Raw genomic sequence first — 22,405 nt, 5'->3', positions numbered from 1 at the left:
AGTTCTGAAAATGCTGTTTATCTTGTTCCTTAATCCATAAAATGGAAAGAAAATAATAAAGAAATGTCTCCAGAAGATAATCCTCCCAATATTGCAGTGAGGTAGGTTTTTTTGTTGACAGTGTAGTGTGACATGTGGGATCTTAGTTCCTGACAAGGAATCGAATCTGTGCTTTGTGCAGTGGAAGCGTGGAGACTTAACCACTGGACCAGCAGGAAATTCTCTTGTTCCTGTTTTAAGGATGAGAAACCCAAAGCTTATGGAAAGTAGAAGTTAAGTTAAATGTCTGAGGGCTGGAACTAGGAAGTGGCTCAGCAGAGATTTAAATAGAGGAAAACAATAGAATGGGAAAGACTAGAGATCTCTTCAAGAAAATTAGCGATACCAAGGCAACATTTCATGCAAAGATGGGCAGATAAAAGACAGAAATGGTATGGACCTAACAGAAGCAGAAGATATTAATAAGAGGTAACAAGAATAATACAGAAGAATAGAAAAAAGATCTTCATGACCCCAACAACCATGATGGTCTGATCTAGAGCCAGACATCCTGGAGTGTGAAGTCAAGTGAGCCTTAGGAAGCATCACTATGAACAAAGCTAGTGGATGGAATTCCAGTTGAGCTATTTCAAATCCTAAAAGATGAGGTTGTGAAAGTGCTGCACTCAACATGCCAGCAAATTTGGAAAACTCAGCAGTGGCCACAGGACTGGAAAAAGGTCAGTTTTCATTCCAGTCCCAAAGAAGGGCGATGCCAAAGAATGTTCAAACATCCACACAATTGTATTCATCTCACATGCTAGCAAAGTAATGCTCAAAATCCTCTGAGCCAGGTCAACAGTACGTGAACTGTGAACTTCCAGATGTTCAACCTGGATTTAGAAAAGGCAGAGGAACCAGCGATCAAATTGCCCACATCCGTTGGATCATAGAAAAAGCAAGAGAATACCAGAAAAACATCTACTTCTGCTTTATTGATTACACCAAAGTCTGTGACACTAGATCACAACAAATTGGAGAAAATTCTGAAAGAGATGGAATACCAGACCACTTTCCCTGCCTCTTGAGAAATCTGTATGCAGGTCAAGAAGCAACAGTTAGAACTGGACATGGAACAACGGACTGGTTCCAAATTGGGAAAGGATTATGTCAAGGCTGTATATTGTCACCCTGCTTATTTAACTTATATGCAGAGTACATCATGTGAAATGCCAGGCTGGATGAAGCACAAGCTGGGATCAAGATTGCTGGGAGAAATATCAATAACCTCAGTTATGCAGATGACACCACTCTTATGGCAGAAAGTGAAGAGCAACTGAAGAGCCTCTTGATGAAAGTGAAAGAGGAGAGTGAAAAAGTTAGCCTAAAACTCAACATTCAGAAAATGAAGATCATGGCATCTGATCCCATCACTTCATGGGAAATAGACGGGGAAACAGTGGAAACAGTGAGAAACTTTATTTTCTTGGGCTCCAAAATCACTGCAAATGGTGACTGCAGCCATGAATTAAAAGGCGCTTACTCCCTGGAAGAAAAGCTATGACCAACCTACTACTACTACTATTAAGTCACTTTAGTCGTGTCCAACTCTGTGCGACCCCACAGACGGCAGCCCACCAGGCTCCACCGTCCCTAGGATTTTCCAGGCAAGAACACTGGAGTGGGTTGTCATTATGTTAAAAGCAGAGACATTACTTTGTCAACAAAGGTTCATCTAGTCAGAACTATGGTTTTTCCATTGGTCATGTATGGATGTGAGAGTTTGACTATAAAGAAAGTTGAGCACTGAAGAATTAATGCTTTTGAACTGTGGTATTGGAGAAGACTCTTGAGAGTCCCTTGGACTGCAAGGAAGTCAAACCAGTCCATCCTAAAGGAAATCAGTCCTGAATGTTCATTGGAAGGACTGATGCTAAAGCTGAAACTCCAATACTTTGTCCACCTGTTGCAAAGACCTGACTCATTGGAAAAGACCCTGATTCTGGGAAAAATTGAAGGCAGGAGAAGGGGTGACAGAGGATGAGATGGTTGGATGGCATCACCGATTCAATGGACATGAGTTGGAGAAAGCTCCAGGAGTTGATGATGGACATGGAAACCTGATGTCCTGTAGTCCATGGCGTTGCAAAGAGTTGGACATGACTGAGCAACTGAATTGAACTGAAGCCTGTATTCTTAACTATATTACATTGTTTCTCAGTCTGATAAACTTTGTATAACATTAATATAAACTCATATTTTTCCTATGGTAGCATAAATAAGGACTGTCAAGACATTTGAAATCTTTTTTTTTTGCTGGATTGCAGGTAACAAAAATTGAATTAATCCAGTAATGAATCTCTGAAGTTGTGGTTTTAATTTTGATTTGAGTTAAATTTAAATATTGTGATGTATCAACTACCTAATAGAGATATTTATGTGTTGTCCATTGATGATCATATCACATCATTTTTCTGTTTTTCAGGTTTTATTTCTTTATATTTTCATATGATTCAAATTAATTTGTCAGTCTTAATTAAATGTATATCTGAAATATTTTCTTACTGTAATCATTGTAAGACACTTTAAAAATATTACTGGTTATCCCTAATAAAAATCAAGTGTTGGCTTCTACTTTTATTAGATTTGTTAGAAAACTATAAAGATATTATATAACCAGATGCATAATTTGATATTGTACAAATAACAACCGTGAGGTGCTTTTCAATCATGAAATTGTGTCTTTCTAAACCAGTGTTCTAATCTTCCCACAGTGGTTTTGATAAAACAGAAATGAGATCAAATTCAAATTTCATTACACAAAGAATTATTCAAATGTCAGAAAAATAAGAACTAGGACTTTGAAAGTTTTATACATAGTTGATAAGGTATAGCATGGTGCTGTGTATGCATGGTCAGTCGTGTCTGACTCTTTGTGACCCCAAGGACTGTAGCCTGCCAGGCTCCTCTGCCCATGAGATTTCCCAGGCAGGAAATACTGGAGTGGGTTGCCATTTCCTTCTCCAGGATATCTTCCTGACCCAGGGATCTTCCCTTCCTCTTCTGCATTGGCAGGCTGATTCTTTACCACTTGTGTCATCTGGGAAGCCCCCAAGATATAGCATACTATGCAATTAATATAGATAATAAATTAGTAATGAGACTTTTAATCCAGTATTAAAATTTGTATTATTTGTTTACATTCTTCGATTATAGAATATGGAATATTATTCTTGTTACTGGATCATGGGTGTAATGTAACTAATTCTTAAATAGGTTTCAGTTCAGTTCAGTTCAGTCGTTCAGTCGTGTCCGACTCTTTGCGACCCCATGAATCACAGCACGCCAGGCCTGCCTGTCCATCACCAACTCCCGGAGTTCACTCAGAGTTGTGTCCATCGAGTTGGTGATGCCATCCAGCCATCTCATCCTGTCGTTTCCTTCTCCTCCTGTCCCTAATCCCTCCCAGCATCAGAGTCTTTTCCAGTGAGTCCACTCTTCACATGAGGTGGCCAAAGTACTGGAGTTTCAGCTTTAGCATCATTCCTTCCAAAGAAATCCCAGGGCTGATCTCATTCAGAATGGACTGGTTGGATCTCCTTGCAGTCCAAGGGACTCTCAAGAGTCTTCTCCAACACCACAGTTCAAAAACATCAATTCTTCGGCACTCAGCCTTCTTCACAGTCCAACTCTCACATCCATACATGACCACAGGGAAAACTATAGCCTTGACTAGACGGACCTTTGTTGGCAAAGTAATGTCTCTGCTTTTGAATATGCTATCTAGGTTGGTCATAACTTTTCTTCCGAGGAGTAAGCGTCTTTTAATTTCATGGCTGTAGTCACCATCTGCAGTGATTTTGGAGCCCCCAAAAATAAAGTCTGTCACTGTTTCCACTGTTTCCCCATCTATTTCCCATGAAGTGATGGGACTGGATGCCATGATCTTCGTTTTCTGAATGTTGAGCTTTAAGCCAAATTTTTCACTCTCCACTTTCACTTTCAAGAGGCTTTTTAGTTCCTCTTCACTTTCTGCCATAAGGGTGGTGTCATCTGCATATCTGAGGTTATTCATATTTCTCCTGGCAATCTTGATTCCAGCTTGTGCTTCTTCCAGTCCAGCATTTCTCATGATGTACCCTGCGTATAAGTTAAATAAGCAGGGTGACAATATACAGCCTTGACGTACTCCTTTTCCTATTTGGAACCAGTCTGTTGTTCCATGTCCAGTTCTAACTTGCTTCCTGACCTGCAACAGATTTCTCAAGAGGCAGGTCAGGTGGTCTGGTATTCCCATCTCTTTCAGAATTTTCCACAGTTTATTGTGATCCACACAGTCAAAGGCTTTGACATAGTCAATAAAGCAGAAATAGATGTTTTTCTGGAACTCTCTTGCTTTTTCCATGATCCAGCGGATGTTGGCGATTTGATCTCTGGTTCCTCTGCCTTTTCGAAAACCAGCTTGAACATCTGGAAGTTCACGGTTCACATGTTGCTGAAGCCTGGCTTGGAGAATTTTGCCCATTACTTTAGCGTGTGAGATGAGTGCAATTGTGTGGTAGTTTGAGCGTTCTTTGGCATTGCCTTTCTTTGGGATTGGAATGAAAACTGACCTTTTCCAGTCCTGTGGCCACTGCTGAGTTTTCCAAATTTGTTGGCATATTGAGTGCAGCACTTTCACAGCATCATCTCTCCGGATTTGAAATAGCTCAACTGGAATTCCATCACCTCCACTAGCTTTGTTCTTAGTGATGCTTTCTAAGGTCCACTTGACTTCACATTCCAGGATGTCTGGCTCTAGTCAGTGATTACACCATCATGATTATCTTGGTCGTGAAGCTCTTTTTTGTACAGTTCTTCTGTTTATTCTTGCCACCTCTTCTTAATATTTTCTGCTTCTGTTAGGTCCATACCATTTCTGTCCTTTATTGAGCCCATCTTTGCATGAAATGTCTCCTTGGTATCTCTAATTTTCTTGAAGAGATCTTTAGTCTTTCCCATTCTATTGTTTTCCTCTATTTGTTTGCACTGATCACTGAGGAAGGGTTTCTTATCTCTTCTTTCTATTCTTTGGAACTCTGCATTCAGATGCTTATATCTTTCCTTTTCTCCTTTGCTTTTCACTTCTCTTCTTTTCACAGCTATTTGTAAGGCCTCCCCAGACATCCATTTTGCTTTTTTGTATTTCTTTTCCATGGGGATGGTCTTAATCCCTGTCTCCTGTACAATGTCACGAACCTCAGTCCATAGTTCATCAGGCACTCTATCTATCAGATCTAGGCCCTTAAATCTATTTCTCACTTCCACTGTATAATCATAAGGGATTTGATTTAGGTCGTACCTGAATGGCCTAGTGGTTTTCCCTACTTTCTTCAATTTCAGTCTGAATTTGGCGATAAGGAGTTCATGATCTGAGCCACAGTCAGCTCCTGGTCTTGTTTTTGTTGATTGTATAGAGCTTCTCCATCTTTGGCTGCAAAGAATATAATCAATCTGATTTCGGTGTTGACCATCTGGTGATGTCCATGTGTAGAGTCTTCTCTTGTGTTGTTGGATGAGGGTGTTTGTTATAACCAGTGCATTTTCTTGGCAAAACTCTGTTAGTCTTTGCCCTGCTTCATTCCACATTCCAAGGCCAAATTTGCCTGTTACTCCAGGTGTTTCTTGACTTCCTACTTTTGCATTCCAGTCCCCTATAATGAAAAGGACATCTTTTTTGGGTGTTAGTTCTAAAAGGTCTTGTAGGTCTTCATAGAACCGTTCAACTTCAGCTTCCTCAGCATTACTGTTTGGGGCATAGACTTGGATTACTGTAATATTGAATGGTTCACCTTTGAAATGAACAGAGATCATTCTGTCATTTTTGAGATTGTATCCAAGTACTGCATTTTGGACTCTTTTGTTGACCATGATGGCTACTCCATTTCTTCTGAGGGATTCCTGTCCGCAGTAGTAGATATAATGGTCATCTGAGTTAAATTCACCCATTCCAGTCCTTTTGAATTCGCTGATTCCTAGAATGTCAACATTCACTCTTGCCATCTCTTGTTTGACCACTTGCAGTTTGCCTTGATTCATGGACCTGACATTCCAGGTTCCTATGCAATATTGCTCTTTACAGCATCGGACCTTGCTTCTATCACCAGTCACATCCACAGCTGCTTATTCTTTTTGCTTTGACTCCATCCCTTCATTCTTTCTGAAGTTATTTCTCCACTGATCTCCTGTAGCATATTGGGTACCTACTGATCTGGGGAGTTCCTCTCTCAGTATCCTATCATTTTGCCTTTTCATACTGTTCATGGGGTTTCAAGGCAAGAATACTGAAGTGGTTTGCCATTCCCTTCTCCAGTGGACCACATTCTGTCAGATCTCTCCACCATGACCTTGCTAAAGAAAGCCTTGACATGTAGCTGGACCTGTAACACGCATGTCATGATATCAGTCAAGTATTTTACTGGAATAATTTTTGACATCTCATATCCATAATACTTGGATTATTTTCTATATTGCTGTCTACTTGTTTATTCTAATGATTTTCCTTGAAGATATAAATATTATAATCATATAATTTTTTTAATTCCCTGGACTTGTGGAAAGATGAGATTATGACTAGTAGATGTTTAGAAAGAATTAGTTAACAATTCATTTTTTTCCTGTTAAACATAATTAGGAAACTTAACTATTTCAGTTTTGCCAAGATGTTTTTAGTGATAACTTAGACTTTAGAGCTTTTTAAAATGCTGTTTATTTATATTTATTTTATCTTTCTCTTATCTGAAGACCAAGACATTTGGAGGCGGTGGTGGTGGTGCTAGAAGTAATCTCAACATGAGTGCTGCTGGTAACCGAAATAGGGAAATTTTACAGAAAGAAAAGGCAAACAAATCAGAGGGAAAACATGAAGGTGTCTATAGAGAACTGGTAAGACTGAAGAACCAACCATTAAGTTCGTGTCTTTTTTGCTTTAATAGTCTTGTTTTTAAATTCTCAGAACCACCGCTAACTTTTTGAGTATATTATAGACAGTGTTACAAGTATAAGAAGACTTTCACTAAGGATTCCATTAATTCGTGGAAAATTTGGATTATTTGAAAAATAATTACTTAAGTAAAATTTACTTAACTTTCTAATGTGTGAATGATGTCTTTTGAAATGGACTGATAAAAAGTCATCGAATTATACAGAAAACGTTCAATGGAAATGATATTCTAAAAGATGATGCATCAAAAGCATAGTTATCTGCCCTTTCCTCTCCTTTCCCGCATCTTTTCTCAGAATTTATCTGAAGTCATTTTGTTTTGTTCTTTGTGGAAAATATGTTGAAACAGTAAATTTATATTATAGATTCAATTGCAAAATATTACTAGATTTTTAAGATAAATGGGAAGTCAGATGTTGTTGGGTATGCCACAGTGTCTTCAGATATAAGGGAACTGACGAATTCATTTTCCTCTACCTTTCCAGCTTGAATGACCTTGGGTGATTTTGTCTAGAGAGTTCTAAGATTAGCTTAAATAATAGGATTTGTCATCTCATATAACAAGAAATCTGGATCTGGATGGTTATAAAGATTGGCAAATTAAGCAGTATAACAATGTTGGAACTCTGGTAGGCATTGCTCTAGTTTCTTGGCTTTCTTCTCTGGGTTACAGGATTCTCTGTGTGTTAAATCTTCATGCACAAAGTTCAAAGGCAGGAATGAAAGGGGACATTTCTCTGTGTGTGGGTGTTTTATGAGATAAGAAAATAATTTTTGAAATCTCCAGTAAATTCCATCTGTCGTTCATTGACTAGGACTAGGTTATGTATCCGTTCCTAAATCAATCACTAGCTAAGGAGAATGAGTTTATAACAGAGCTAGACTATTGCTTCCTTGAGAACATGACCATCTCATTGTAAAAAAAAAAAAGTCAGTTTTCAGGTTTGAGTGGATATAACAAGTTGAAAAAGACACTGTTTCTTACTCAAGAAGTGCTTTAACTTGAGTGCATTAAGAACCATTTTTTGGGACTGTCTTGCCATAGAACACTAAAGACCAGCAGTTTCAGATTATTTTGAAGATTAAAAGCATAAGAAGGGAGTGATATCACAAAGATGGCAAAATGGAAAGTTCCAGGAATTGTCTCCTCCATCAAAACAACTATTAAGCTGACAAACGTCTGAAGCAACTATTTTACAACTTTGGAGTCAAGTCAAACTCTTGCGGCATACAGAGTGGTGATGGATAAAGAAAGAGGTTGGTCACTGGCTGATTATGGAGATAATGGAACAAAGACTCCAGTGATCACAGATCATAAAGAATAGAATCCTTACCAAAAAAGTTTGGAACAGTTACTAAACAAACTTATAACTGCAGTCTTCATCAAGAAACAACATCAGTCTCTGAGGAGGAGGGAGAAGTTGATTTCCAAAATTGCCACCAGTACAGTATTCAGAATTTTCAGTTCTCAGCAGAAAATTATAAAGCATACCAAAAAACAGAAAGTATGACCCATTCATAGGAAAAAGAAATTGAAAGAAACTATCCCTGAAGAAACCCAGGCATTGAACTTGTTAAAAAAAAAAGGACCTTAAAATAACTGTCTTAGAAATACAGGTCTGAAGGGAACCATTGACAAAGAGCTCAAAGAAATCAGGAGAACAATATATGGATGATATATGAGGATATATCAATAAAGGTAAATTATAAAAAAAGAAAATAGAATTTCTTGAACTAGAAAGTACGGTAATAGAAATAAAACATTTTCTTAGGTTCAACATCAGACAAGAGCAGGCAGAAGAAAGAATTACTGAGCTTTAATAGAGAGCAATTGAAATTCCCCAGTCTAAGATGAGAAAGAGAGAAGAATGAAGCAAAATAGAGCCTAAGGGATCTATGAGGCACCATCAAATATACCAGGATATACATTACAGGAGTCTCAATTGAAAAGAAAAAGGAATAGGAAAAGTATTTGAGGAACTAATGCCCCCCCCATTACCAAATTTGATGAAATCTACAAATCTCAGAAGCTCAGTGGTCTCCTATAGGATAAATGCAGAGACACACCAAGACACATAATCTAGTTGTTGAAAGGTAGAGACAGGATATCTTGAAAGTGGTGAGAGAGAAGTAACTCATCATATACAAGGGATCCTCAATAAATGGCCAGTTTTTCATTAAAACCTATGAAGGCAAGGAAGCAGTGGGGTGATACATTGAAAGTACTGAAAGAAAAACTCTTCATCTATAATTCTATTCATAAAAACTGTCATTTAAGAATGAAGGAGAATAATCAAAAAGACAGTTTGAAATTCTGATGATCAGGTACCCAGTGCTTTTGCCTGTTGCATGGTTTTCAGTTCTTTAATTTCAGCAATTGAAAAAAAAGACTTGATTTGGGGTGTCAGTGGATAGTTTCTTTAAAATATTTTTGACAATAGATGATTTTATAGGTTGAATCGTGTCCCAACCCCACCTACCCCTAACAAGATAGATTGAAGTCTTGACCACCAGTACCTTAAAGTGTGACTGCCTTTCTTTGGAAATAGAATCTTTACAGAAATACCAAGTTAAAAAGAGGTCATTAGGATGAGCCCTAAGCCAAGATGACACTAATTTAACCTGTATAAAGAGGGGAGATTTAGACACAGAGGCAGACACATACAGAGAAAAGTTGACATGAAGACGCACAGTGAGAAGATGGCTGTGTGACTGGAATGATGCATCTATAAACCAAGGAAAGCCAAGAACTGCCAGTAAACAACACAAACTAGGAGAGGCAAGGAAGGTTTTTTCCTAAAGTTGTCAGGGCATGGACCTGCCAGCACCTTGAATGAGAGTTTGGTTAACTCCCAATCAGGTTAACAAGAAAGGTAGAATAAGTTATACCAAGGTTGGATATGTATTGATTCTTAAGAGTGTTTTTGGTTAAATTCTATCTAAGGGACAGTATTCTTAATTAGATATTTACTTGTGAAATAATTGGGAGAGGGAAAGCCTTTGAAAGGATTTTTTTTTTTTTTTTTTTTTTACATTTAGATAAGTTTTGAATAAGAAGGGTGGATTATAGTTTTAATGTTCAGACCTTTTTACATTTACTTTAGCATATCTACAGCAGGGATGTCAATTTTCTCTTATGTGTAACTCTGACCTATTAATAGCTATTACTGTGTTTGAAAAGGATTTTGTGTTTGGAATTCATAAAATCAGAGTTTTAAAAAAAAGTCAGAGTTTTAAAAAACAGGTTTTTTTTTTTTTTTTTTAAAGTCCTTTATCAGTGCCTACGTGGGTATGAGAGTAGATGTGAGCAACATGCATGCTGTCTTAAATACTATCTTAAAGCCTATCCATCTCAACTCATAAAAGTACAAAAGTTAGTTGTGTATTTCTCAGCTGGTTATGGTTTGATAAATGTCTTCATGAGATATGTTTATGGTACTTAAACAGTCCTTTAATTCTACTCAGGTCCAGATTTTTCAAGATATGGGATTCTGACACTTGTAGATTTTTTTAATTTGAGGTATAGGTTGTCAAAGCTTCATAGATAGTATTGCTTATAAATATAAAGCAGAATATTGAAACAATAGAGAGTAGGAAAAAAACCAAGCTACCGAGATGGTACCATTTTGTTAGCTTCTTTTTATACTTTGAATTTTTTAAGAGGTGCTATATAAATTGTATTTCCTTAGGACAGAGAAGTATTAACCATGAAAATTTTTCATTAGGTAGTTTTCACTGCCCATTTTATTTTCAAAAGCTTTATTGTGACATATCATAAAATTTCTTTTTTTGTTTGTTTTGCATTTGTAATGGTGCAAAGAAAATACTCAAGGCACAACCTTGCATATCACAGATCTTTTCTTGAGTGTTGGTATGAAAAAACAGCCAGCAAATAATATATTAATATTACATTTTTCCATAAACATCAGATATAATTTTTAGTTACAAAACAATATATATTTAAAAACTTATACTTCACTTGTTTATTGGCCATCGGCATAACTTTTCTTTGTTGCTTATAGGTTGATGAGAAGGCTCTGAGACACATAACAGAAATGGGCTTTAGTAAAGAAGCATCAAGGCAAGCTCTCATGGATAATGGCAACAACTTAGAAGCAGCACTGAATGTACTTCTTAACAGCAATAAACAGAAACCTGTTACAGGTCCACCTTTGAGAGGTATAATCCATTAATCAATGTGCCAGACAATATTGTTTGCTTTTCAGAGAAATGTATGTTGTTGACAGAAACTGGGTTTTGTTGCTGTGAAGTCTGTAACTTCATTTACCTTTATGGTAAGTGGAGGGAGCACCTATTTTGGAACCACAGAGACATATAGGTTATATTTAGTCTCATAGTCTTCATCTTTATGTAAAATAAAGTAGATCTAATAAAACAAGGTTTTGAGTAATAGAGAAAATATAAAATAACTGGCTCTATTTAATCTATTTCTAGAACTAGGCCACTTTTATAACTGACTAAATAGTCTACAAACACTTAATAATTAACAGGAACATGACTTTTATTTAGTGTTAGTTTTAAATTATTGTATGGTCAAGCATATGTCATTTTTCAAATCCTAATCATATATTCTTTTAAAAAAATAAGTAGTCACTATATAGCAGAGATTACCACAACATTGTAAATCAACTGTATTTCAATTTAAAAAAATGTGGTTACCGAAAAATCTTATAAAAATGATTTATTTCCTTCAAACACAATTTACATGAACAAATTTCCAGATAGGCCATTTAGAAGATTAAAGGTGCTAGTTAATATAGTCATTTAAAAACATTTTTGTTATAAAGGATATAGATCCTACAGAAAAATATGAGAAGAAATATGTGTATAAAGTTTTACTTAAGAGGTCTGCTGATAATATTTTAGTGTATATTCTCCTTTTGTTTTTGCATGTATAATGTATGCATCTTACTTTACTTCTTCAGGTAAAGGGAAAGGCAGGGGGCGAATAAGATCTGAAGATCAAGAAGAACTAGGAAATGCAAGGCCATCAGCACCAAGCACATTATTTGACTTCTTAGAGTCTAAAATGGGGACTTTGAGTGTGGAAGGTAGGCTAAACTTAAAGTAGATTTTTGTTTAAAGCACCAAACTTTATTTGGAATTATGCAAGAAAGTATAATATACTGACAATATAAACATATATTCTGAATTTTGTAAATTTATTTAATCACAAATTTCCTGTTTGACAAAAGCACAGAATAAAATTTTAATTGTTGTATTCTGAAAACATTGAAGCTTATTTTGCCCTTTAACTGAATGATAGACAATATCATCAAATTCTTTATCCCAGTTTACTGACTGACAAGATTAGCTATGAAAACATTGTTATGTTGGAGAAATTATTAATATTATTATTATGTAATTACATATGACTTTTTGGGTTCTGAAATTAGTCTCTTTTTTCTCTATATATTAACACACTGTATGAAAATGTGTGGTTGGGGTTAGGATTAAATGAGCACAGTGAGTGAGTATGTTCTCACATTGTGGTATATTTCTTAGTGTGATATATTTTAGTGATTAACATAATACTGGAAGAGATATAATTATGTTAAATGTTTATTTTTAAGCATGGAATATGATAAAGATTTACTAGAATTAAAAGATTTTAATATATGATTCCAAAGATTTGGGGAAAGTATTTTTAGGGTTAATTTTCTCTTTCAGATATATTTTGAATTAAATTTAAGCTCAAAGATAAAATGCTTTTATAATAAATTTTGAATGTACAAATTTCATGAAAATGGAATCTCTCATTAGGGTACAAAGAAAAGATAATGCATTGTTTGAAAAACAAATGTTGGATGTAGAATGTAGATGATTTGTAAGTAGACACGTGAGATCAATATTTGCTTTTTTCTTTTTGCTTGTTTTTTAAAGCATGATGAACTCATTTTCTAATACTATTTCACAAAATACCAAAAGTTTAATAGCTTAAAACATTGCAAATATATTAGCTCATAGTTTCAATGGTCCAGGAGTGTAAGTGTAGCTTAGTTGAAATCTCTGATCAATGTCTCACATACTGAAATTAAGATTTTAGCTGAGCCTATGATCTTGTCTGAGGTTTGCAGTCCTTTTACAGGCTCATGATAGTTAGCAAAATTCACTTAATTGTGGATATAGGATTGACATACATTGCTTTCTCATTTAATATTTCCTGGGTAGTGCTTTCACCTCCTAGAGATCCTCAGGTCCTTGCCACTTGACCCCATCTCTAGCAGTTCACATGTTTGTGTCTACAAGGTTAGCAGGAGAACCTCTATCGCTTTTTAAAATCTCTCTGACTTATAGATATTTTTGTCCCAACCTCCCTTTATACTATCCCAATCAGAGCTTCTTTGATTTCCTTTTATCCTTCTCTTTCCCTACTTTCCTTGTAGCTCAGTCAGTAAAGAATCTGCCTGCAGTGCAGGAGACCCAGGTTCAATCCCTGGGTAGGGAAGATCCCCTGGAGAAGGAAATGGCAACCCACTCCAGTATTCTTGCCTGGGAAATCTCATGGACAGAGGAGCCTGGTGGGCTGTAGTCCATGGGGTTACAAAGAGTCGGGCACGACTGAGCAACTAACACTTTCTACACTTATTTGCTTTTGACTCCTAGAGTCTCTTCTAATTTATAATGAAGTTGAGACTGAGAATAGCAATTCTACTGTGATCTGTGTGTCTGTCATCCTTCAGTTCTCACAGAGTACATCCTATACCAACAAAATTTAGTAATATAAGTATTCCACTTGGAAAAAGGTATTAAAGTTAATTAAGATATATGAGATGAATAATACACTCAAAACCGAGTATCAGTGTTAGACTTATTTCTGAGGGGACAGATATTTATGAACACATGTTATTATTGGATATTGTTATAGTAGACTCTTTTGTATTTGCTTTGTTGTTATTAACATGTTACAGAGGAATGTGGAATGTGAGAAAGAAATGGACATTATAATGGTATTTCACACCCTTGATTTTCACAATGAATATAACCTGTGACCTTCATAAATCCCCAAATTCAAAAATTAGATATTTCCAATATTTGTACAGACTCTAAAATTTTATCAAAGTTCACACTTTGCATTGATCATCCTAATGCTGGAAATTACCCCCTCCAACTTACATTAGAGTTGTCTGTCCTACTTGATAACCACTATTCTCAGTGAAGCAAATTTTTATTCTTTCCTAGAATATTGTGTGGAGAGGCCGGCTAACCAAAATGAGACATGGACAGAGGTTTCCTAGAGTGGGTGGCATTTAGACAGGTTAAAGAGGGAGTATTGAGGGAAGGGTATACCAAATGTAGGGAACTCTGAATGTTCAGGCTTGGAGGCATCAAGAACATTAGTTCCATCGAAGGATAGATGGAAACAGAAGGCTACAGAAGGAAGTGGTAGGCTGGATACAGATCAGGAGGATTTTGTCCTAAAATATTTTTTTTAATTTATTTTTAATTGGAGGATAATTGCTTTACAATATTCTGTTGGTTTCCACCATATCAAATCCCTTACATTTATACAGTGGAAGTGACAAATAGATTCAAAGGATTAGATCTAATAGACAGAGTACCTGAAGAACTATGGATGGAGGTTCATGACATTGTATAGGAGGCAGTGATCAAGACCATCCCCAAGAAAAAGAAATGCAAAAAGGCAAAATGATTGTCTGAGGAGGCCTTAAAAATAAATGAGAAAAGAAGAGAAGCTAAAGGCAAAGGAGAAAAGGAAAGACATACCCATTTAAATACAGAATTCCAAAGAATAGCCAGGAAAGAAAAGAAAACCTTCCTCAGTGATCAATGCAAAAAAATAGAGGAAAGCAATAGAATGGGAAAGACTAGAGATCTCTTCAAAAAAATTAGAGATACCAAAAGAACATTGCATGCAAAGAAGGGCACAATAAAGGACAGAAATGGTATGGACCTAACAGAAACAGAAGATATTAAGAACAGGTAGCAAGAATACAGAAGAACTATACAAAAAAGAAGTTCATGACCCAGATAACCACGATGGCGTGATCACTCACCTGCTGCTGCTGCTGCTGCTAAGTCGCTTCAGTTGTGTTCGACTCTGTGTGACCCCATAGACGGCAGCCCACCAGGCTCTGCCGTCCCTGGGATTCTCCAGGCAAGAACACTGGAGTGGGTTGCCATTTCCTTCTCCAATGCATGAAAGTGAAAAGTGAAAGTGAGGTCACTCAGTTGTGTCCGACTCTTCGCGACCCCATGGACTACAGCCTACCAGGCTCCTCCGTCCATGGGATTTTCCAGGCAAGAGTACTGTAGTGGGGTGCCATTGCCTCTAGAGCCAGACATTATGGAATGCGAAGTCAAGTGGGCCTTAGGAAGCACCACTACGAACAAAGCTAGTGGAGGTGATGGAATTCCATTTGAGCTATTTCAAATCCTAAAAGATGATGCTGTGAAAGTGTTGCACTCAATATGCCAGCAAATTTGGAAAACTCAGCAGTGGCCACAGGACTGGAAAAGGTCAGTTTTCATTCCAACCCCAAAGAAAGGCAATGCCAAAGAATGCTCAAACTACTGCACAATTACACTCATCTCACATGCTAGTAAAGTAATGCTCAAAATTCTCCAAGCCAGGCTTCAACAGTACATGAACCATGAACTTCCAGAGGTTCAAGCTAGATATAGAAAAGGCAGAGGAACCAGAGATCAAATTACCAATGTCTGTTGGATCATTGAAAAAGCAAGAGACTTTCAGAAAAAACATGTGCTTTATTGACTATGCTAAAGCCTTTGACTGTGTGGATCACAACAAACTGTGGAAAGTTCTTAAAGAAATAGGAATACCAGACCACCTGATCTGCCTCCTGAGAAACCTGTATCAAGGTCAAGAAGCAACAGTTAGAACCAGACAGGGAATAGTGGAGTGGTTCCAAATTGGGAAAGGGGTACATCAAGGCTGTATATTGTCACCCTGCTCATTTAACTTACATGCAGAGTACATCATGAGAAATGCCAGGCTGGGTGAATAACAAGCTGGAATCAAGATTGCCGGGAGAAATATCAATAACCTCTGACATGCAGATGACACCACCTTTGTGGCAGAAAGTGAAGAAGAACTGAAGAGCTTCTTGATGAAAGTGAAAGAGGAGAATGAAAAAGCTGGCTTAAAACTCAACATTTAAAAAACAAAGATCATGGCATCTGGTCCCATCACTTCATGGAAATAGATGGGGAAAAATGAAAACAGTGAGAGACTTTATTTTCTAGGGCTCCAGAATCACTGTGGATGGTGACTGCAACCATGATATTAAAGATACTTGCTCCTTGGAGGAAAAGCTATGACAGACCTAAACAGCATATTAAAAAGCAGAGACATCAATTTGCTGACAAAGTCCAGTCTAGTCAAAACTATGGTTTTTCCAGTAGTCATGTACAGATGCGAAGTTTGGACCATAAACAAGACTGAGCGATGAAGAATTGATGCTTTCTAACTGTGGTGCTGGAGGAGACTTTCGAGAGTCCTTTGGACTGCAAGGAGATGAAACCAGTTAATCTTAAAGAAAATCAACCCTCAATATTCCTTGTAAGGACTGCTGCTAATGCTGCAGCTCCACTACTGAAAGGTTGTTGCTGAGCTATTAAAGACTCCGGGATTCTTGGCCTCTGGAGGAGAGGAATTCAATCCAGGGTCAGAGACAAGGCTTGCCCCCTCAGAACTTTTGTTGTAATAAAGTTTTATTTAGGTGTAGAAGAGATAGAGAAAGCTTCTGACATAGACATCCAAAGAGGGCAGAAAGAGTGGTGCCCTGCTAGCCTTTAACAGTATGTTTTATACCTATCAGCAAGCTGCTAACTAGAGAAAGGAGATGTTTCAAAACTCTGAGTGGCGTCAGGCCCCTCACCTACAAGGTGCGTTTTGAGATAACATTGGCATCAGGTGAGTCATCCCGGGCCATAAAACAATTGACATGAATCTTAAAGAAAGGCAGGTTTCCAAGTAAATATATAGTTTCATTAACATAGATTAGGAGAACAGAGTATGAGTAAAAGATACTGGTTTGTTGAGCCCTTATGGGTTCTGAGTCTTAAGCAGAACTGATGTGAAGACAGACAGAGTATAGGGTAAATACATAGTTCATTAACATAGCTTAAGAAAAACATTTCCATAAGAAAAACACATTGGTTAGCTCAAGGTTTGAGAAAAGTTAAGTTCAGGTGGAACTGGGTGTCGTCCTGGCAAGACAGAATTTTAAGAGAAACCCTCTTTTAAATTTGTATAGACAAGGGAAAAAAAATCTGACACTTGTAGCTTGTTTCCTCCTGCCTCTTAAAAGAGAGATAAAAAAAAAGTCTAACACTTGCAGCCTATTTCCTCCATTTGGAGACCCCTGGCTTTCCTGCCTGTTACCCTCTCACTACTTCAGGCACCTGATGCAAAGAGCTGGCTCATTTGAAAAGACCCTGGGAAAGATTGAAGGCAGGAGGGAAAGTGGGCAATAGTGGATGAGTTGTTTGGATGACATCATTGACTCAGTGGATGTGAATTTGAGCAAACTCTGGGAGATAGTGAAGGACAGGGAAGCCTGGCGTGCTGCAGTCCATGGGTTTACAAAGAGTTGGATATGACCAAGTGACTGAACAACAGCAATACAGTATTTGTTTTTCTGACTTCCCTCTATACCACACTCTAGGTTCATCTACCTTGCTAGAACTGAATCAAATGTGTTCATTTCTATGGCTGAGTAAAATTCCATCGTATGTTATGTACCACAACCTCCTTATCCTTTCATCTTTCAATGAACATCTAGGACATGCTTGCATATCCTAGTTATACAGCCACTATTTGGAACCATATGAAGATTCCTTAAAAAGCTATTAGTAGGAATAAAACTTTCATGGAACCCAATAATCCTACTACTGAGACAACCATAATTGAAAAATACACATGTACCCCAATGTTCATTGCAGTACTATTTCTAGTTGATAAAAGAAGTTTTTGTTTTATCCAAATGCCAATATAGAGCCCATGAGAGTAGCAAGTTTGGTGCTTTCAGAAAAATAATTTGTCCATTGGCAAGGTGGAAAATGGGATTGACACTGAAGTGAGGCTACAATTGAATGCATTGTAAGAAATTATTCATTTTCAATAGAATTTTATTTGTACCTGGTCTGTGATAAGTGGTAGGGATACAACATTTATTAAATGTTTCAAATTTAGAAAATTCAGGGAAATAAATGGATTATGTAGCTCTTACCCCAGATAAACTTACTGTTAGTTTGTGAGACCGAAGAAGTCCCAAACATAAAACATCACAGGAATACTTATTACTAAGAATATTATTATTTATGTAGTCTAACTGATGTCCTTTTTATCATCTATTTAGTGTAAGCAACACTGAACAAAATACAAAGTCTTAGCAGGAGGTATTCTGAATACAATAATCATATATGATCTGGCATTTTTGTAATCCATAATAACATTATAGTCTTTATTTCAAAGATTTGTTTCCAAAATAAAACTAACTAGTTGTTTTGAATGGCTGAGAAATCCTTGAAACAGACAAACTTGAAAATACAGCTTGGTTTGTTGTTTCAGTGTTTTAAATGTTGGACCGGAGAAACCTACCCTTTCTGTAGATGCTCTTCTCCCCATAAATTCTTTCTTTGGTGATGTTGACAACATATCAGAGGAGATTGATGATAATGCACATGAGCACAAACAGCTGAACAATAAATTGATACATAAATGGACTAAGGATTCTCATACTTGTAGATGTCTCATGCAGGCATACCTGGAAGATATTTCTGGTTTGGTTCCAGACCACCACAATAAAGTGAATATCGCAGTAAAACAAGTCACACAAAATTCTTTGGTTTCTCAATACATTTCAAAGTTATGCTTATCCTATACTACAGTCTGTTAAGTGTGCAATAGTATTATGTCTGGAAAAGTACATACTTTTATTAAAAATGCTTAATTGTTAAATATGAGCCTTCAGCAAGTCATAGTGTAACATTAAAGATCACAGATCACACATCACTATAACAAATATAATACTAATGAAAAACATTGAAATAGTGCCTGAATTTACAAAGTGTGACACAGAGAATTTTGTTGTTCTGTCACTCAGTTCAGTTCAGTTCAGTTCAGTCGCTCAGTCATGTGCGACTCTTTGCGACCCCATGAATCGCAGAACACCAGGCCTCCCTGTCCATCACCAACTCCCGGAGTTCACTCAAACTCATGTCCATCAAGTCAGTGATGCCATCCAGCCATTTCATCCTCTGTCGTCCCCTTTTCCTCCTGCCCCCAATACCTCCCAGCATCAGGGTCTTTTCCAATGAGTCAACTCTTTGCATGAAGTGCCCAAAGTACTGGAGTTCCAGCATTAGCATCATTTCTTCCAAAGAAATCCCAGGGCTGATCTCGTTCAGAATGGACTGGTTGGATCTCCTTGCAGTCCAAGGGACTCTCAAGAGTCTTCTCCAACACCACAGTTCAAAAGCATCAATTCTTTAGCGCTCAGCTTTCTTCACAGTCCAACTCTCACATCCATACATGACCACTGGAAAAACGATAGCCTTGACTAGACGGACCTTTGTTTGCAAAGTAATGTCTCTGCTTTTGAATATGCTATCTAGGTTGGTCATAACTTTTCTTCCAAGGAGTAAGTGTCTTTTAATTTCATGGCTGCAGTCACCATCTGCAGTGACTTTGGAGCCCCCCAAAATAAAGTCTGACGCTGTTTCCATTGTTTCCCCATCTATTTCCCATGAAGTGATGGGACCAGATGCCATGATCTTCGTTTTCTGAATGTTGAGCTTTAAGCCAACTTTTTCACTCTCCTCTTTCACCTGTATCAAGAGGCTTTTTAGTTCCTCTTCACTTTCTGCCATAAGGATGGTGTCATCTGCATATCTGAGGTTATTGATATTTCTCCCAGCAATCTTGATTCCAGCTTGTGTTTCTTCCACCCCAGCATTTCTCATGATGTACTCTACATATAAGTTAAATAAGCAGGGTGAGAATATACAGCCTTGTACTCCTTTTCCTATTTGGAACCAGTCTGTTGTTCCATGTCCAGTTCTAACTGTTGCTTCCTGACCTGCATATAGGTTTCTCAAGAGCCAGGTCAGGTGGTCTGGTATTCCCATCTCTTGAAGAATTTTCCACAGTTTATTGTGATCCACACAGTCAAAGGCCTTGGCATAGTCAATAAAGCAGAAATAGATGTTTTTCTGGAACTCTCTTGTCATGTCCAACTCTTTTTGACTCTATAGACTGTGGCACCCCAGGCTTCCCTATCCTTCACTATCTCCCAGAGTTTGCTCAAACTCATGTCCATTGAGTTCATGGTGCGATCTAACCTTCCCATCCTCTGTTGCCCACTTCTCTTCCTGCCCTCAGTCTTTCCCAGGGTCTTTTCTAATGAGTCGGCTCTTTGTATCAGGTGGCCAAAGAATTGGAGCTTCAGCTTCACCTCAATTCTTCCAATGAATATTCAGGGTTGGTTTCCTTTAGGATTGACTGGTTTGATCTCTTTACAGTCCAAGGGACTCTCAAGAGTCTTCTCCAACACTGCAGTTCAAAAGCATCAGTTCTTTTCGGCAGTCAGCCTTCTTTGTCGTCTAACTCTCACAGCCGTATATGACTACCAGAAAAACCACAGCTTTGAGTATACAGACCTTTGTCAACACAGAAAATGGAAGAAAGCAAATGCTGGTACCAGTGCAGTTCATTTCAGTTGCTCAGTCGTGTCCGACTCCTTGCGACCCCATGAATTGCAGCCAGGCCTCCGTGTCCACCACCAACTCCCAGAGTTCACTCAAACTCATGTCCATCCAGTCGGTGATGCCATCCAGCCATCTCATCCTCTGTTGTCCCCTTCTCCTCCTGCCCTCCATCCCTCCCAGCATCAGAGTCTTTTCCAATGAGTCAACTCTTCTCATGAGGTGGCCAAAGTATTGGAGTTTCAGCTTCAGCATCAGTCCTTCCAAAGAACACCCAGGCCTGATCTTCATTAGAATGGACTGGTTGGATCTCCTTGCAGTCCATGGGACTCTCAAGGGTCTTCTCCAACACTGCTGGTACCAGTAGGCTTGCTCAGTGCAGAGTTGCCACAAACCTTCAGTTCTTCTTTAAAAAATGAAAAATCTGCAAAGTGCAGTAAAAAAAAAGTATGCCTGTATTCTCTTGGCTGTCTTCACATAATCCCGTCACAATAAAGGTGACAGGATTAATATGTGGGGTCATCCTCAGGTCTCCTTCAGAGATCTTTCTGTTACTCCTTCTCTTGTTAACCCTTATACTGTTCCTATGTTCCTGGAGGAATTGAGGCTCATAATAAAGCAAACAGTTGAAGCAAACTACTGAATTGTTTTTCTGTTTATTTTATGATTTCATATTTCTTTTTAACTGAAGTAAAGCTCAGAATAAATTTTTACTTTTGTAAAATTGAATCTCCACTTTGGGTTTCCTTCAAAATTTGTCATTGTTCCATAAATCTTATATTGCAAAATCAACTCTTCATGATGGGAAACTCTTCACCTAAGAAAAATGTAGAAAGCTTTTCAGGATAGAGTCTCCACAAATTTTATTGGTTAAATGCCTTATGGAAGGCTAATGGGAAGAATTATGGGCTTTTAATTTTATTCACATTCTTATCATCAGTATCATTATCTGGGTCTGTTACAGAACCAAGTTGATTATAAGTAATCATGATTCAGTGATGTGTATGTTTGTTTGTTTGTCTGTTTTTGATGTTTATTTCTAACTTAGTTAAGTCACCAAACCTCTCCTGCGTCTGTGTTTTGTGTCATTTACGCTCTCTGAGAATTTTATTTAGGTTGGGCATCCCTGGAAGCTGTGTTTAATTTAATAAGCCCAGGCCTGGATGCACTTGTTATGTCGTATCAAATTCTGTGTAATATGTTAGGTTTTTTGGGAAAAAATAATACATCCTCTAAGAATGTGTTTTTGACAGATTTAATGCAGGTAAGTAACACATTTGCTTTCACATTGTATTATATAATTTTCTTTAAAAGAATAAAACTATCATTCCTTTATTCTGATTTTTAAAAACTCCCACCAGATGTACAGTTATGCATTGGCGATGATGTGAGTTTGGTTCAAGCCACTAGAATAAAGCAAGTCACATTTTTTTTTCTTAATTCCTAGGGCATGTAAAAGTTATGTGTACCTTATACAGTAGTCTATTAAGTATGCAATCAGTTCAGTTCAGTCGCTTAGTCGTGTCCAACTCTTTTCGACCCTGTGAACCACAGCACCCCAGGCCTTCCTGTCCATCACCAACTCCTGGAGTCTACCCAAACCTGTGTCGATCGAGTCGGTGATGCCATCCAACTATTTCATCCTCTGTCATCCCCTTCTCTTTTCTAATGAGGGTCTTTTCTAATGAGTCAGCTCTTTGCATCAGGTGGCCAAATTATTGGAGTTTCAGC

The 22,405-nt window shown here is 37.6% G+C and overlaps 1 protein-coding gene across 13 annotated transcripts in view; it reads left to right on the top strand.

Annotated features, from left to right (window-relative positions):
• The window catches only part of TDRD3 (tudor domain containing 3), a 217,514-nt gene that overhangs the window by 130,177 nt on the left and 64,932 nt on the right, over positions 1-22,405 (top strand). For 10 of the 13 annotated variants that reach the window (XR_015137568.1, XR_015137569.1, XM_086328443.1 and 7 more), the window contains 3 exons: positions 6,763-6,903; positions 10,984-11,140; positions 11,908-12,033. Coding sequence is in view for 11 of the 13 variants with exons in the window: in XM_086328443.1 (XP_086184569.1) it covers positions 6,763-6,903; positions 10,984-11,140; positions 11,908-12,033 (424 nt within the window). In the remaining 2 variants the exon portion in view is untranslated. The remainder of the gene's footprint in view (positions 1-6,762; positions 6,904-10,983; positions 11,141-11,907; positions 12,034-22,405) is intronic. The other 3 variants (XM_086328441.1, XM_086328446.1, XM_086328444.1) reach the window with 1 other exon arrangement.

This window comes from Bos grunniens, chromosome 12 (assembly GCF_055505025.1).
Source record: "Bos grunniens cultivar Pamir isolate PY7600 chromosome 12, Bosgru_T2T1.0, whole genome shotgun sequence".
Taxonomy (NCBI): Eukaryota; Metazoa; Chordata; class Mammalia; order Artiodactyla; family Bovidae; genus Bos; species Bos grunniens.
The sequence above is the reverse complement of the archived record's forward strand: the minus strand, read 5'-3'. Positions and strand labels throughout refer to the sequence as shown.